We start from the raw sequence: 15,509 nt of genomic DNA, 5'->3' as shown, positions 1-15,509 counted from the left end.
TCCCTCCTGCCCCCTTTCACCAAACCCGTCCCGCACCCCCACATCCGAGAGGGAGGGGCCGACCTCCGGGAGAAAAAAAAACATCGGGCACAGGGAGAGGGAGGAAGAAATAGAGAAGCAGAGAGAGTGAGAACAAGAACAAACAAGTTTATTGGAGAGTTAGTGTCGACACTGAAAGATAACAGGTAGGTCGGTAAGCACAGACGGATCTGTCCCCGCTCTCCGCCGCCTTATACTGACCCTCCGAAATCAGAAGTGGATCTGGTGAGTGTTTGTGTTAATAGAACCATAGAACCACAGGACACTACAGCACAGTACAGGCCCTTCAGCCCTCCATGTTGTGCTGACCCATATAATCCTCAAAAAAGTATTAAACCCATACGACCCCATAACCCTACATTTATCTTTCATCCATGTTCCTGTCCAAGAGGCTCTTAAATACCCCTAATGTTTCACCCTCCACCAGCATCCCTGGCAAGTCATTCCAGGAACTCACAACTCTCTGTGTAAAAAACTTACCCCTGATGTCTCCCCTAAACTTCCCTCCATTAATTTTGGACAAATGCCCTCTGGTGTTTGTTTTTGGTGCCCTGGCAAACAGGTACTGACTATCCACCCTATCTATGCCCTCTGGAGTGTTCTTTTCATTTCTGACGAAGAGAGAGTGGGTTTGAAATTCAGACGATATTTAGGACGGATAGTTTGAATGAAATTTGGACACTAAGGGGTAAAGTTGGAAAATGACATCAAAGCTTCTGGCCAATCAGCCGCGTGGTTTTTGAGTGATGGGTTAGTCAGGGAGCAGGGGAAATGGTCATTTGAAGTTCCTATTTAATATGATCTGACAATGGCCAGTTAACCTGCGACCAGCTGCGCTATGGTCCCCATCTGAGTTGAATAGGATTTAAAATGTTTTCTGATACAAATTATACAATCCAGGACAAAGCCAATTGGTCAGATAACATCTACGGAAACGCAAAGGAATGGTGTTTCCAACTCGGAGCCATTTTACCTGAGCGCCCATGACACATCCATGCACCAGCCGCTCATACTGCATGAGAATAACAGCGTTGAAGAGACACGTGTTCAGCAACAAATGATGCACCTTCTGCAATCCCACCAGACAGCCGCGTGTTTATTCAATCACCGACCGAGTGTTGCATTTTGTAAATATCTCAGACACCTCAAACACGTCATCCTAGTATTAATGTTCGACTCACGGTCATGCTCTGGGACAGAATTTTGTAATTCTCATTGTATTTGTCAGCACAAAGCATTACCATTCTTTCCAAGACTCCTTGATTGCGTTACTATGTTGTTTATTCACCAAACCCGACCGCTAACTCTGTATTTCCCATTGCCTGGAAAATACCTTCTACAAGCCCATGCTCGTAACCCCCACACCCGCACCTCCCGCGCTGTCAAAATGCATTTGTGCCTCTGTGACCGCGGTGTGCGGCCGAAGGTGAGAAAGTGGTCGCAGGCAGCTGCTGGCTGCAGAAAAGGGCATCAGGGCGGCCATTCCCGTCAAGGTGGGACAATGGGGACAGTTCTTCCTCCATTATTATTCAGAGAACCTGTGGTATGTCGAATACCGAGTGAGACGCGAAGTCTTCGGGGTAACCGCAGGTCTATGTCTTTGCTGTCGCTTTGCTCACGCTTGAGTGCTCGGCGGCGGCGCCGATGTTTTTGTTTTTGCCGGTGGGGAGGGGGAGAGGGGGTTGTTGCTCGCTGGCGCCTACGCGCGGGAGGGGGGGATATGGGGGGGACTTTGGGGTTCTAACATTCAACTCCCCTTCATTCTTTGGGGCACTCCTCTGTTTTCCCGCATGGTTGCGAAGAAAAAGCATTTCAGGATGTATATTGCACACAATTCTCTGACATTAGATTGTACCCTTGAAACATTGAACCTTTGAGAATGATCCCAAAACAAATAGGGCTGGATGTCGCGGATAAAAATCTGGTTGCTGGATAAGACGATACTCACATCAAATATCTCAGTATTCAGTGAGCTAATTCTTATAACTTGCTGATACGAAGCCCCGGACGGGTCGGATGAAATCATTGGAATTATTGTCACGTGACCGTTTCAGCCGCTGCTCCAGGCTCCCGGACAAGAGAAAATCGAGGCGAGTCTGAAGGTTGAGAGTCACACACTGCTGTGTTTCAGATCCTCACGAAGCATGACTTTAGAAACGGAACCGCCTATAATGTGGGCAATGAGATTATTGAGATCATATCGCACAGCAACGTTGACAGGGCAAAGGTTGGTGGAAGCATGAGGGTGTCTAACATGGGATGTTGGAGTCTGGGTAGAGGTGACTGTCGAGAGAGGTATGACGGAGACATGGATAACGGTTGTATATAAAAAGTAAGAGATGTTTTGCACGGTGGCTCCTTCAACGATGATAGTCCTTCTCATGCGTGAGTTCCCGGCCAACCGTCCTCTTCTATTCACCAGTGACGTCATCTGAGGAAATAAATAAACAATTCATGTTGGCTGTCATAGCAACCGGAAGGAAATAAAGTTGGTGAGTCAAAATACGGGCGATAGTTCCTTATTCGGTGTCAGAGATCGTGTCAATGAGAATTTGCAGACAATATATCTGTTTCGCAAGGCCACAGGCCCACGACAATTATTCCTCTGAATAGCAATGACTTGCTGCCCGTCGCCGCCTGACTCCAGTCCCACAGTGTTACATGTCTCTCATCTGTTAATCACTGGGTAACTTGAAATCACGCACAGCCGGGTCTCTGCTCAACTCATCGGCTTGGCAATAATGGACATGTTCCCTTTGCAAGTCACATTTTGCATCGACAGTTTCATGTTCTGCTCACTTACCTCTTCAGATCACCGTAAACAGATCGATCGCCCAGAACCAGTCCCTGTTAAACGGAAGTAAATCACTGTGATTAGCAAAAGTTAGTAACAAACGCAGTCTGTGAGAGAGGAGAATTGGAAGGACACCGAAAAGGACTTGGACACATGTAACAAATCGGCTCGGAAAGACCGTGGGACAGAGGGACCAGGCTGTGCTCCACAGTCCAGACTAACACATGATACTTCATGAGTTCATCCGCCATTTCTGCCGCCCCCATTGCCGCCTCTTCGACGTCATTCTCGCTGTCGAATGTCTCACTTCAGGGTCTGTTTCTTATTCTGTAAAGTGGAAACAATTACTTCAAAATGGGATTGACACAAATAATTCCCTCACCGTGTAAGTGGAGTTTCCATCTTGTGTATTGTTACTTGAGCCCTGTAAAGAGAAAAGGCGATTTATTTTTATCGTGACGTTTAACCAAGCGAGCACCAATTGTATTCTGACTCTGCACATTTAAACCCCGAGGGTATCGGTTTTCACATTCACTGCTGCTGGGAGTTCGCTGTTCGACGGACTGCGTGTTCCTGATTCACGCAGAATATTGACTGGAAAATTGCAAATGCCACTCCGCTATTTAAGAAGGGGGCAAGGAAGCAAAAAGGAAATTATAGACCTGTTAGCTTGACATCTGTGGTTGGGAAGTTGTTCGAGTCGATTGTCAAGGATGAGGTTACGGAGTACCTGGAGGCATATGACAAGATAGGCAGAACTCAGCATGGTTTCCTCAAAGGAAAATCCTGCCTGAGCATATTTTTGAGGAAGTTACAGGTAGGCTAGACAAGGGGGATGCAGTGGATGTTGTGTATTTGGATTATCAGAAGGCCTTTGACAAGGTGCCGCACATGAGGCTGCTGAACAAGATAAGAGCCCATGGAATTACAGGAAAGTTACATACGTGGATAGGGCATTGGCTGATTGGCAGGAAACAGAGAATGGGAATAAAGGGATCCCATTCTGGTTGGCTGCCGGTTATCAGTGGTGTTCCACAAGGGTCCGTGTTGGGGCCGCTTTTCGTTGTATATCAACGATTTGGATTATGGCTTTGTGGCTAAGTTTGCTGATGATACAAAGATAGATGGAGGGGCCGGTAGTGCTAAGGAAACAGAGAATCTGCAGAGAGACTTGGATAGATTGGGGGAATGGATAGAGAAATGGCAAATGAAATACTATGTTGGAAAGTGTACGGTCATGCACTTTGGTAGAAGAAATAAACGGGCAGGCTATTACTTAAATGGGGAGAGAATTCAAAGTTCTGAGACGCAACGGGACTTGGGAGTCCTCGTGCAGGTTACCCTTAACGTTGACCTCCAGGCTGAGTCGGTGGTGAAGAAGGTGAATGTAATGTTGGCATTCATTTCTATAGGAATAGAGTATAGGAGCAGGAATGTGATGTTGAGGCTCCATAAGGCACTGGTAAGACCTCACTTGGCGTACTGTGGGCAGGTTTGGGCTCCTTATTTAAGAAAGGATATGCCGACATTGGAGAGGGTTCAGAGAAGATTCACTAGAATGATTCCGGAAATGAGAGAGTTAACATATGAGGACCGTTTGACCGCTTTTGGACTGTACTCCTTGGAGTTTAGAAGAATGAGGGGGGACCTCATAGAAACATTTCGAAAGTTGAAAGGCATGGAGAGAGTGGATGTGGCAAAGTTGTTTCTCATGGTGGGGGAGTCTAGGACGAGAGGACATGACTGGAGGATTGCAGGGCGCCCATTCAGAACAGAGATGCGATTTTTTTTTCAGCGAGAGGGCGGTGAATCTGTGGAGTTTGTTGCCAGGGGCGGCAGTGGAGGGCGGGTCATTTGGTGTATTTAAGGCAGAAATTGAAAGGTATCTGAACAGCGAGGGCTTGAAAGGTTATGGTGAGAAGGCGGGGGAGTGGGACTAAAGGGGAGATTGGATCAGCTCATGATGAAATAGCGGAGCAGACTCGATGGGCCGAATGGCTGACTTCTGCTCCTTTGTCTTTTGGTTTTATGGTCTGATATATTTTTTTCCCTGACAGCATTCATATGCATTCAGCAATTCGGGCAGCATGATACATGTTACCTGATGAGGAACTCTCTTTCAGAACCGTTCGCCTTGAGAGATAAATCTGAATGAGAACGTGTACGTGGCGGATTGGGGATGTTGTGGTGGAGGGAGTACATTCAGATTGGAGGGTTGTGACGAGTGGTGTCCCACAAAGATCGGTTCTGGTACCTTGGCTTTTCGTGTGTTTTATTAACGACCTGGATGTGGGGGTAGAAGGGTGGGTTGGCAAGTTTGCAGATGACACAAAGGATGGTGGTGTTGTGAATAGTGTAGAGGATTTTCGAAGATTAAAGAGAGACGTTGATAGGATGCAGAAGTGGGCTGAGAAGTGGCAGATGGTGTTCAACCTGGAGGTGGTACACTTTGGAAGGACAAACTCCAAAACAGAGTACAACGTAAATGGCAGGATATTTGGTAGTGTGGAGGAGCAGAGGGATCAGGGGATACATGTCCGCAGATCCCTGAAAGTTGCCTCACATGTAGATGGGGTAGTTAAGAAAGCTTATGGGGTGTCAGCTTTCATAAGTCGAGGGATAGAGTTTAAGAGGCCCGGTGTAATGATGCAGCTCTATAAAACTCTAGTTAGGCCACACTTGCAGTACTGTGTCCAGTTCTGGTCACCTCACTATAGGAAAGATTTGGATGCATCGAAAAGGGTACAGAGGAGATTTATCTACCTGTTTTAGAGAGTATGCATTATGATCAGAGATTAAGGGAGCTAGGAATATATTCATTGGAGAGAAGGAATATGAGAGGAGACATGATAGAGATGTACAAGATATTCAGAGGAATAGACAGAGTGGACAGCCAGCGCCTCTTCCCCAGGGCACCACTGCTCAGTACAAGAGGACATGGCTTTAAGATAAGGGGGAGGGAAGTTCAAGAGGGATATTAGAGGAAGGTCTTTCACTCAGAGAGTGGTTGGTGCGTGGAATGCACTGCCTGAGTCAATGGTGGAGGCAGATACACTAGTGAAGTTTAAGAGACTACTAGAGAGGTATATGGAGGAATTTAAGGTGCGGTTTTATATGGGAGGCAGTAATCGGTTTGCTGAGGCGAGCGTGCCTTAGGAGAAAGGGGAGAAGGAGTGTCACCAGGGGGAGTTGATGGGCAGGTGAAGACAAGAGATAAGAGGCCAGAGTGGAAATAGAAGAAGAGGGAAGTGAACAAAAATACCTGTGGGATAAGCTCATCAGGTCTGGATCTATTTTGCGGAATATGACGTCTTGTTTCTCAATTAACTGAAAAGGAGATCCGGGATCGATCATCCAGGACCTTATAAATTGCCGAAAGACCCGATGGACGCCTCCGATCTTATATCCTCTTTGCGAAACAATGACTGAGATCATCTCCATCCTACCTGTTCATTCCTTGGGAAGTTTTCGTAGTTTTGCGATGCGTTCACGGTCTCTGTGTCCAAGGTTCCTGTGGGAACAAAACGGATACGTCACAACGGCGCAGAGCATCGGGAGCCCTTGTTGAACACAGCAGACGTCAACCCGGCCCAGAACAAAACGCCATTAATAGCATGAGCTTCCTTCCCACCCATCGCCGGACCTAGGAAGTGAGGGCCGATATTGATCAATATGAAGCTAAATTAAGTTGGATAAACTGCCATTCCATCTCTCCGCTGATATTGTAATGTTGAGCAGAAAATTTCGACTTAAATAAGTGGAAAACTCAACGGCAGAATTCGCATAATTCGTGACCATTCGCTCGGATGAAAACCTCCAGCTTCCGTGCACTATGAGCTCCTAAAGTTAAATCAAATGTTTAAATTTCCACGGGAACAGCAATGGAACAGTTGAAACGGAATTCACTCACTTGGTCTTCCGGAATTGATGCTCGTATCGAGTTTGGATTGCGGTGGATCTTTGACCCTGAACAGACAGAAACAAAGATCAATACATGAATCGGGCAAGATGTCAATTTCCTGCGCTGGTACACCGAATGAGAACGGCTCCTGTAATTCCATTTGATTCTCTCTAGTATTCCCTTTCACGGCACTGGTTATCAGATGCCCGATTCCAGTCACCGTCATGGGTAAAGTGGAGAAAATTGCCCGGGCCTTTTTGACATACACAGCTTTCCACACAGATATTGCTGAACGCAAACCTCTTTCAGAGAGACGTTCAAATGTCAGACAAACAACTCCGCCGTGAACGCGGAATGCTGGTTCGGTCCACAGATGCCCCTGAATCCGAGCAGAAGCCGTTTCCGCCGAAATTCTCAAACACTAATTAAAGGTAGAAATGAGATTCGGAGAGAAATGCGTTTACCCTCCCGTTTTCCTCGCGATCAACCATCCGCTGACTCCGCCGATCAGGCCCACGCCAAGTAAACCAAGTACAATGCCCACGATCGCGCCAGAGGTGAGGGTACAACTTTCATCTGGTTTTGCTGCTAACACAGAAAACAAACATCAGTTTTACATTGCGAAAACGCATCTTATTTTTTTTAGAAATGATGACTGATCCACGCTCTGAATCGTTCCGGACGCTGTCTCGACACTGAACATTGGTTTGGTCCAATGTTCTGACATCATGTCGATGCCATTCGTCTGTAATCCGTAAAGACAACATAGTGTTCAACTCACCACGCAAGGAGATTTGGGAATCACCTGCTTCCGGAGAGGGGTGAACAGGAAAGGTAAAGTGAATGAACGCGAATTCAGCTACTGGAAATGTTCATTCAATTTGTCACTAAGATTTAAAAAAAAACCAGTCCCGGCTCTTCTACCTTTTCTGACTGCATGACGCCCATGCAGAATGCCTGCCATCCGTTATCACCGTGTTCCTTCTGTAACCGATCAACCCACGCAGCCAAGCTTCTCTCGGCCCCGTGAATCCCGACTTTCCGAGTGATCTCCTCGTTGGGAACCTTGTCCAACACCTCACTGAAATCCTGATACATCACTGCTCTGCAGTTGATCACCCCCAATGTTGCCCTGTCGGTTTCGAGCTGTGCTTGTGATTCTACCCACGGTGTTCTCAAACCAGGAATATAACTTACCCGTTCTCACGGAAGTTGTGAATTTAAATTAGTGGGTGCATTGTGAATGGCGACGTCATTTTTATTCACTACTTTTGGTTCAATGCTCGTGGTGTCGCTCAGGGTCTTCTTTTAAATCGATTATTACTTTAACCTGATCAGCCATTTACAGGTACGAGAGAATGTATGGAGTGTGGAGAGCGTGAGACGGAAATGGTTTGGATCTTTGATCATCGGGTTTACATGGACGAATGAGAGACACATTCACTCACCTTGTGCGGAAACATGGACAGTGAGGTTACTGCTCCGCTTGGTTACGTCGTTAGTAACCCGACATGTATAACTGCCAACGTCAACCGAGGTCACTGACACAAGGGTGAGTTCCTGCCCTGTCTGCAGGAGATTGTTCCCGTTGTACCATGCATACATACCCCAGGGGACTGACAGAGCAAAGCAAGTTAATGTCAGGTTTGACACAATATTGGACACAACTGGACGCTCCGGTACAATTCTGACCTTCTCTGGTCCATCTGTAAAACAAAAATAAATATATTGATGAGAGTAATGTCCTGGTGGATCCGGGATATTCTGACCTTCTCTGGTCCATCTGTAAAACAAAAATAAATATATTGATTAGAATAATATCCTGGTGGATCCGGGATACTCTGACCTTCTCTGTCCATCTCTACAAAGAGAACACACGTTGATAAATGTACTATCTGATACAAATGAACGCGGTTGACTAACTGTGGACTTACAGTAAACTTGCACGTTGGTCTCTCCAGCGCCACCGCTGATGGAGTTGCTGGCGATGCACTTGTACGTCCCTGCGTCGTTTCTGTTCACACTGATTATAGTCAGTTTCGCCTTGTCGAAAGATGTAAATATTCTGCCGTTTTCCCGCATGGGTTGGTCATCCTTGAACCATGTCCGTGTCTGAACAGTGCCCGACGCGTCACAACTCAGTGCGATGGTATCGAGGTTTTCCAGAGGAGTGGAATCATTGGTCACCACAGCAACCCCGGTCACTGCCACTGGATCTAAAATTAAATTTCAAATGGAGTTACACTTGTTTTCAGCGACATCATGTTCATAACATTTGGTTCGCCAACTCAAGATCCCTGCCTCTGTAAATGCAACCAAATTGCAAATTGTTTTACACTTGATTTTCTCTGCACGTTCAGAAAATGTATGTGTCCCCAACTCAATATCGTCGCAATTCCTGTCTCTTATCCTCATGTGTTTCGATATCAGATCAGATCGCAGATGGAATGAAATTCCGGCAGAGTTTAAAGTTTTACTGTTGTTTTTAGGGGGACTAAGCAACTTGGCTAGAGTTTAATTGTCCTCTGGAACAATTGAGAATAAGCGTGTCTCCCCGTATACTCTGTCTTTACACATCTTATAAGACTTACAAAATTAGTCCTGTAATATTTAAGGCAACATTGTATCACGGCGGAAAGGTTATAGCCGGGTGTTTGATACATATTGTATCGAAAGGACAGGCAGAAACACAAGCGGGTCGACGTTGCTCTGTTGGTGAAAAAGTGAAGTTAAATTATTAGAAAGGGGTGAAAGTGGGTGGGAATGTATTAAACCGATGTGCAGAGAGCTGTGGAACAGCGAGGGTAAAAGGTCCCTGATGGGAATTGCACAGAGACCGCCAAACAGAGTAATGATGCGGCCTAAAACTACAACGTGTGATAGAAAATGCATGTCAACAGGGCAATGTTACAATAAGTAAGGAGGGATTTCAATAGGAAGATTGATTGGGAAAATCAGGTTGGTGCTGGATTCCAGCTGGGCGATCTTGTAGAGTCCCTGCGAGCTGGCGTTTCAGGGCAGCTGGTGGTTGAGCCCAGTAGAGGATCATTTATTCCGGATTTGGTGTTGAGCAAACATCCAGAATTGAATAGAGACCTTAAAGGAAAAGTAAACAAACAACTTCGAGATGTTGTTGATAATAGGATCGAACTCACCCTGAAATTTGTGAAGAAGAAGTCACATGTACCAGTATAACAATGGGGTAAATTGAATTACAGACCCATGGGAGGGGAGTTGGCCAGAATCGTTTGGAGAGGATTCAATCATTAAGGATGAGGTCTCAGGGGACATGGGGGCACATGATAAAATAGGCTGCAGTCAGCATGCTTCCCTCAGGGGGAAATCTTGCCTGACAAATCTGTTGGAATTCTTTGAAGAAATAACAGGCAAGATAGACAAATGATAACCGGTTGATTCTGTGTTCTGGAACTTTCGGAAGGCCATGACATGGTGCCATATATGACGTTGTTTTATAATGGACGGGAGTTGGCCAGAACTGTTTGGAAAGGAGTCGATCATTAAAGGTTATGTCTCAGGGTACTTGGAGGTACGTGATAAAATTGGCTGCAGTCAGCATCCCACAGCGGGAAATCTTGCCTGAACAATCTGTTGGAATTCTTTGAATAATGGATGTGGAGAGGATGCTTCCTATAGTGGGGGAGTCTAGTACCAGAGGACACAGATAGAGTGGATGTAGAGAGGATGTTTCCTAGAGTGGGGGAGTCTAGGAACAGAGGACACAGGTAGAGTGGTTGTGGAAAGGATGTTTCCTATAGTGGGGGAGTCTAGGACCAGAGCACAGATAGAGTGGATGTGGAGAGGATGTTTCTTACAGTGGGAGAGTCTAGGACCAGTGGACACAGTTAGAGTAGATGTGGAGAGGATGATACTTAGAGTGGGGGAGTCTAGGACCAGAGGACAGAGACAGAGTGGATGTGGAGAGGATGTTTCCCATAGTGGGAGAGTCTAGGACCAGTGGACACAGACAGAGTGAATGCGGAGAGGATGTTTCCTATAGTGTGGGAGTCTAGGACCAGAGGACACAGATAGAGTGGATGTAGAGAGGATGTTTCCTGTAGTGGGGGTGTCTAGGACCAGAGGGCACAGAGAGAGTGGATGTGGAGAGGATGTTTCTTACAGTGGGAGAGTCTAGGACCAGTGGACACAGTTCGAGTAGATGTGGAGAGGATGACTCTTAGAGTGAGGGAGTCTAGGACCAGAGGACACAGATAGAGTGGATGTGGAGAGGATGTTTCCTATAGTGGGGGAGTCTAGGACCAGAGGACACAGATAGAGTGGATGCGGAGAGGATGTTTCCTATAGTGGGGGAGTCTAGGACCAGAGGACACAGATAGAGTGGATGTGGAGAGGATGTTTCCCATAGTGGGAGAGTCTAGGAGCAGTGGACACAGACAGAGTGAATGCGGAGAGGATGTTTCCTATAGTTGGGGAGTCTAGGACCAGAGGACACAGATAGAGTGGATGTGAAGAGGATGTTTCCTATAGTGGATGATTATGTATCTATAGTTTCCTATAGAGAGGATGATTCCTGTGGTGGGAGAGTCAATGTTAAGGTGAGAGAGCTACCAATAGAGAAACCTCATTTCAGAACGGAGCTGAAAAGGTATTTCTTCAGAAGAGGTTGTAAATCCGTGGAATTGTTTGCCACAAGCAGGGGTGGAGCCAAGTCTTTATGTATATTTATCGCAGAGGTTGATAGATTTTCTATTGGTCAGGGCATCAAGGAATACGGGGAGAAGGCGGTGTTAGCATTCATTTCATGTGGACGAGATTGTAAAAGCAAAGATGTGACCTTTCAACTGTTTAACACCAGTGAGGCCTCACCTGGAGTATTGTGAGCAGATTTGGGGCACTGTTCTTGGAAAGGATGTGTTGAAATTGAAGGGCTTCAAAGGAAGTTCACTCACATGAGTCTTTTGTTTTCATATGACGGACATTTGATGCTTTGGGTTTGTTTTCACTGGAATTCAGAAGAATGAGGGGCGACCTGAGAGACAGTTTCCTTCCTCTCAACTCTTCTGGATTCCAGTGCATACAGGCTCAGAGACATTAAAGGCTCATATTATGACAAGTCTTTCAATCCTGGAATCATTTTCGTGAACCCCCTCTGAATCCTCTCCAATTTCAGCACATCCATTCTCGGGTAAGGAGACAAAAACTGCTCACAATACTCCAAGTGAGGCCTCACCAGTGTTTTATAAACTTTCAATATTATATGCTTACTGTTATATTCTTGTCCTCTTGAAATGAATGCTAGCATCGCATTTCCCTTCCTCACAACAGACTCAACCTGTAAGTTAACCTTCAGACAATCCCACACAGAGGACTGCAGAATGCTTTCAATATTCTGGTCGCCTCACTGCAGGAAGGATGTCAAAGCCATCGAAAGGTTGCAGAGGAGATTTACAATGTTGTTGCCTGGGTTAGGGAGCATGCCTTATGAGAATGGGTTGAGTGAACTCGGCCTTTTCTCCTTGGAGTGACGGAGCATGAGAGGTGAACTGATAGAACTGTACAAGATGATGAGATGCATTGATGGTGTGGATAGTCAGAGGCTTTTTCCCAGGGCTGAAATGTTTGCCACAAGAGGAAACAGGTTTAAGTTGCTGGGGAGTACGTACAGAGGAGATGTCAGGGGTAAGTTTTTTTACTCAGAGAGTGGTGAGTGCGTGGAATGGGCTGCCAGCAACGTGGTGGAGGCGGGTACGATAGGGGCTTTATAGAGACTTTTGGATAGGTACGTGGAGCTTAGAAAAATGGAGGTTATATGTAAGCCTGACAATTTCTAAGGCAGGGACATGTTCGGTACAACCTTGTGGGCCGAAGGGCCTGTATTGTGCTGTAGGTTTTCTATGTTTATACGTTTCTCTACTGTCATAGAAATGTGGGCGGCACTAGGGAGGATAGCGTCGTTAAACTTTGGAGTAGATGATTTAGAACTAATCATTTCCAGCTGTCTTAAGAAACAGTCCGTTTTCAAAAATAGAGTAAAATACAGCAAAAATGATTACTTGATGGACTTGAAGACGGAACTGACATCCAGCACGGACAAGTGCGAGCAGCCCGCAAACAGAAACGGCGACACACAGCCAGGCACAACAGTGAGAACTGAACAGTCCGAGAGCAGGTCTGGCAGAGTTCACTGGAGTCCAGGTTCTGCGACCACCGTAAAGGTTGCATTGTATTCTTTCACCACAGGGATAAAATGAAAGTTATAGTCCGAGATCGCATGACTCTGTCTCACTTACCAGTGACACGCAGAGTGACGGTCGCTGAGGTTTGGGAGCCACTATGTGGAACCATAGTCACACGGTATTCTCCGCTGTCCAGCACGTTCACCGACTTCAGCAGAAGCGACCCGTTGGAAGTGAATAACTCAGCCCGCGATCTGTACTCATTATCTACAGACCCGGTCTGATCGATCCACTGGGCGACTGTTTTCCCATGAAAATTCCAGCCTCCACTGTTGACGCTGGACGACAGCCGGACTGAAAAAAGCGCATCAGCCCCAGCGGTGACATTTATCTGCTGGGACTCACCTGAGAAAGAGAAAATCATATGAGGGAAAAGCGACAGACGCGGATAGACTTGGGACCTGCACTTAACACAATCTGTACAGATACCAGGGATCTGTTCTTAGCTCAGTGAGGTCAATAATTATAACCTGATCTTCATGCCTCCTACCACCCGCCACTCTGATGGTTATCCGACCACTGAGGGTTCGAGAGAGTGACACTCACCCGCCGTTATGTGGAGACAAAGAACGAGAGCTGCGAAGGGCAGTCCCGACATCCCGAGAGAGCAGCGCCGATCTCTGTTACACTCGGAGACTGAGCCGCACTTCCTGGTTTGCGGGTCAGATATCTGGATTCTGACGTCACAAGCGGCAGCGCTGATTGGATCAGAGAGTCTGTACTTTGCTCAAATCTACATCGAATCCTGTGTGCTGTTCTACAACTATCTGCTGCTGTGTGGAATCCTATACTGATCTCAAAGGGAGTTTCTCTCACCCACCGACATGAAGAGAAAGAGAGAGAGTAAAGTGAACGTCATCCACGCGATCCCGAGAGAGCGGCGCCTGTCTCTGTTACATTCGGAGAGTGAGCCTCATTTCCTGGTCTCCATGAGAGATCCCGAGAGCCCGTTATCTGAAAAGCCGGAGCTGACTGGAGCGCAGAGCGAGAAGGCGGAGAATGAACGAACCTAAAACGCTGGAGAAGCAGAAGGCTATTCGGCCCTCGATACGCTGGTGTCGGCCTCCACTAGATCACGTGGAGTTTTCCTCAAAACTACTTCCCTCCGGGATAGGTAGACTGGCTGAGTGTTGTCGCCGCAATAATCTTGCACACAAGGACAGCAAGACCAAGGATGTGACTGTGAACGCCGCGAAGGAGAAGTCGGGAGATCACACACCAGTCCTCATTGAAGGGTCGGCGGTGGTGAGGGTGAGCAGGTTTAAGCTCCTTCTGAGAGAATCTCTGCTTGGCCTCACATAGTTATACATTCACAAAGAAAGGCACGTCAGCGGCTGTATTCCATTACGTGATAGAAACATAGAAACAGAGAAAGCCTACAGTACAATAAAGGCCCTTCGGCCAACAAAGCTTGATTTTCTGTTCCCAAAGTAAATAGAGGAGCATATCAAATTTCATTCTTTTATTACCTACTCTATTCCCAGGGAAGATCAGAGGGATGGAGGAGAACTAAAAGGAGTCTTGCCCAGGCTCATCTTGTGAGTTCACAAAGTTCAAAGACAAAAGTAATGCTTGGCCTATAAAACTGAACATTTTATTTTATGTGATCAACAGCAAATTACTCTGAGATAATTGCCTTAATGATAAAACAGTGTGGAAAGAAAATTGAATAGTGAAGTATTATTTACTTATTATAACCACACATATTATTTGAAAATATGAATCATTTACTAAATTAACACTACATTATTGAAAATTTAGAGATGGTATTTTTTCAAATGAAAACGCTAAATGGGAATTTATTTTTCCTCGCAGTAATCCTGTCTTCCAAGACTGACGGGAGAGCAGTTCATGGTGTTGAAAATCTGTTTCTTAGGAAATTATCCCTTTACCAAAGGACCATGTGAAAAATGAAGCAATCTCCTTGAGTACCATTGATTAGCTAGAAGCACCTTCATAGCATCTTCATACATCTTCATAGCAGTAATAATAGCAGCTCAATTAATTTTATCAGCATATCCAATAAGAAGAGTTTTCCAATTTATGAAACCTATTGTTTTGACTTCCTTGTTGTGAATGTTTCTTCAAGTATAATTGCTGTGATTATAGGCAGACTCCTTCATCCTGTGATTTCCATCAACAAATTGTCAACTAATCATACATAAATTAGAAGATGATTAAATTCTGTTACAGTGGCATTGTTGCTCAATAGTTGCTAGTTTTCACATTTGCAATGCTGAAGTAAGAGAGTATTTCCCCCACCTGTAATTTAGCTCTAATCCTGATATACTGGTTGCCTGTAAAACAGCAGGAATAATTTAGATTCTTGCATTTCTGCGACTCCAACTGGGCTGGAGTGACTGAGGAGCAACTGAATAAGACGTTGTTTCCCGCCGCACCTCCAGCAGTGCCCTTAAATCTGCTGCAGGGTAATCAGCTGGAGACCACCATTCATCGATGCTTCACTCTCCTAGCCCTGGTATATCTCCTGATGGCGGAGCATTGGCAGCTACATCTCCCTACCACCCCCCTCTCCTTTCAATGGGGTTAGAATATCCCC

At 46.0% G+C, this 15,509-nt stretch overlaps 1 protein-coding gene and 1 long non-coding RNA gene across 2 annotated transcripts in view; one reads left to right on the top strand and one right to left on the bottom strand.

Annotated features, from left to right (window-relative positions):
* LOC140722511 (uncharacterized) overlaps positions 1 to 15,509 on the top strand; it is a 432,302-nt gene that overhangs the window by 202,743 nt on the left and 214,050 nt on the right. The gene's annotated exons all lie outside the window — the stretch shown is intronic.
* LOC140722490 (cell adhesion molecule CEACAM6-like) lies at positions 1,528 to 13,547 on the bottom strand. Its single transcript, XM_073037214.1, has 9 exons — positions 13,496 to 13,547; positions 13,004 to 13,294; positions 8,669 to 8,950; positions 8,183 to 8,440; positions 7,199 to 7,319; positions 6,744 to 6,799; positions 6,280 to 6,344; positions 2,843 to 2,886; positions 1,528 to 1,738 (listed from the first exon to the last, which is right to left on the bottom strand). The coding sequence occupies exons 1-9, from the start codon at positions 13,545 to 13,547 to the stop codon at positions 1,528 to 1,530; spliced, it is 1,380 nt and encodes a 459-aa protein (XP_072893315.1).

Source organism: Hemitrygon akajei, unplaced genomic scaffold (genome assembly GCF_048418815.1).
Source record: "Hemitrygon akajei unplaced genomic scaffold, sHemAka1.3 Scf000078, whole genome shotgun sequence".
Taxonomy (NCBI): domain Eukaryota; kingdom Metazoa; phylum Chordata; class Chondrichthyes; order Myliobatiformes; family Dasyatidae; genus Hemitrygon; species Hemitrygon akajei.
Note: the sequence above shows the minus strand (reverse complement) of the source record. Positions and strands in the feature narration are given on the sequence as shown.

Coding starts and splice junctions, on each gene's coding strand:
- LOC140722490 (XM_073037214.1), bottom strand. CDS start 13,547: ATGTCGGGACTGCCCTTCGCAGCTCTCGTTCTTTGTCTCCACATAACG. Junction 2,887..6,279: donor ACTTCCCAAGGAATGAACAG/GTAGGATGGAGA, acceptor TCCGTTTAACAG/GGACTGGTTCTGGGCGATCG. Junction 1,739..2,842: donor GTTTACGGTGATCTGAAGAG/GTAAGTGAGCAG, acceptor TCCCGCGCGTAG/GCGCCAGCGAGCAACAACCC.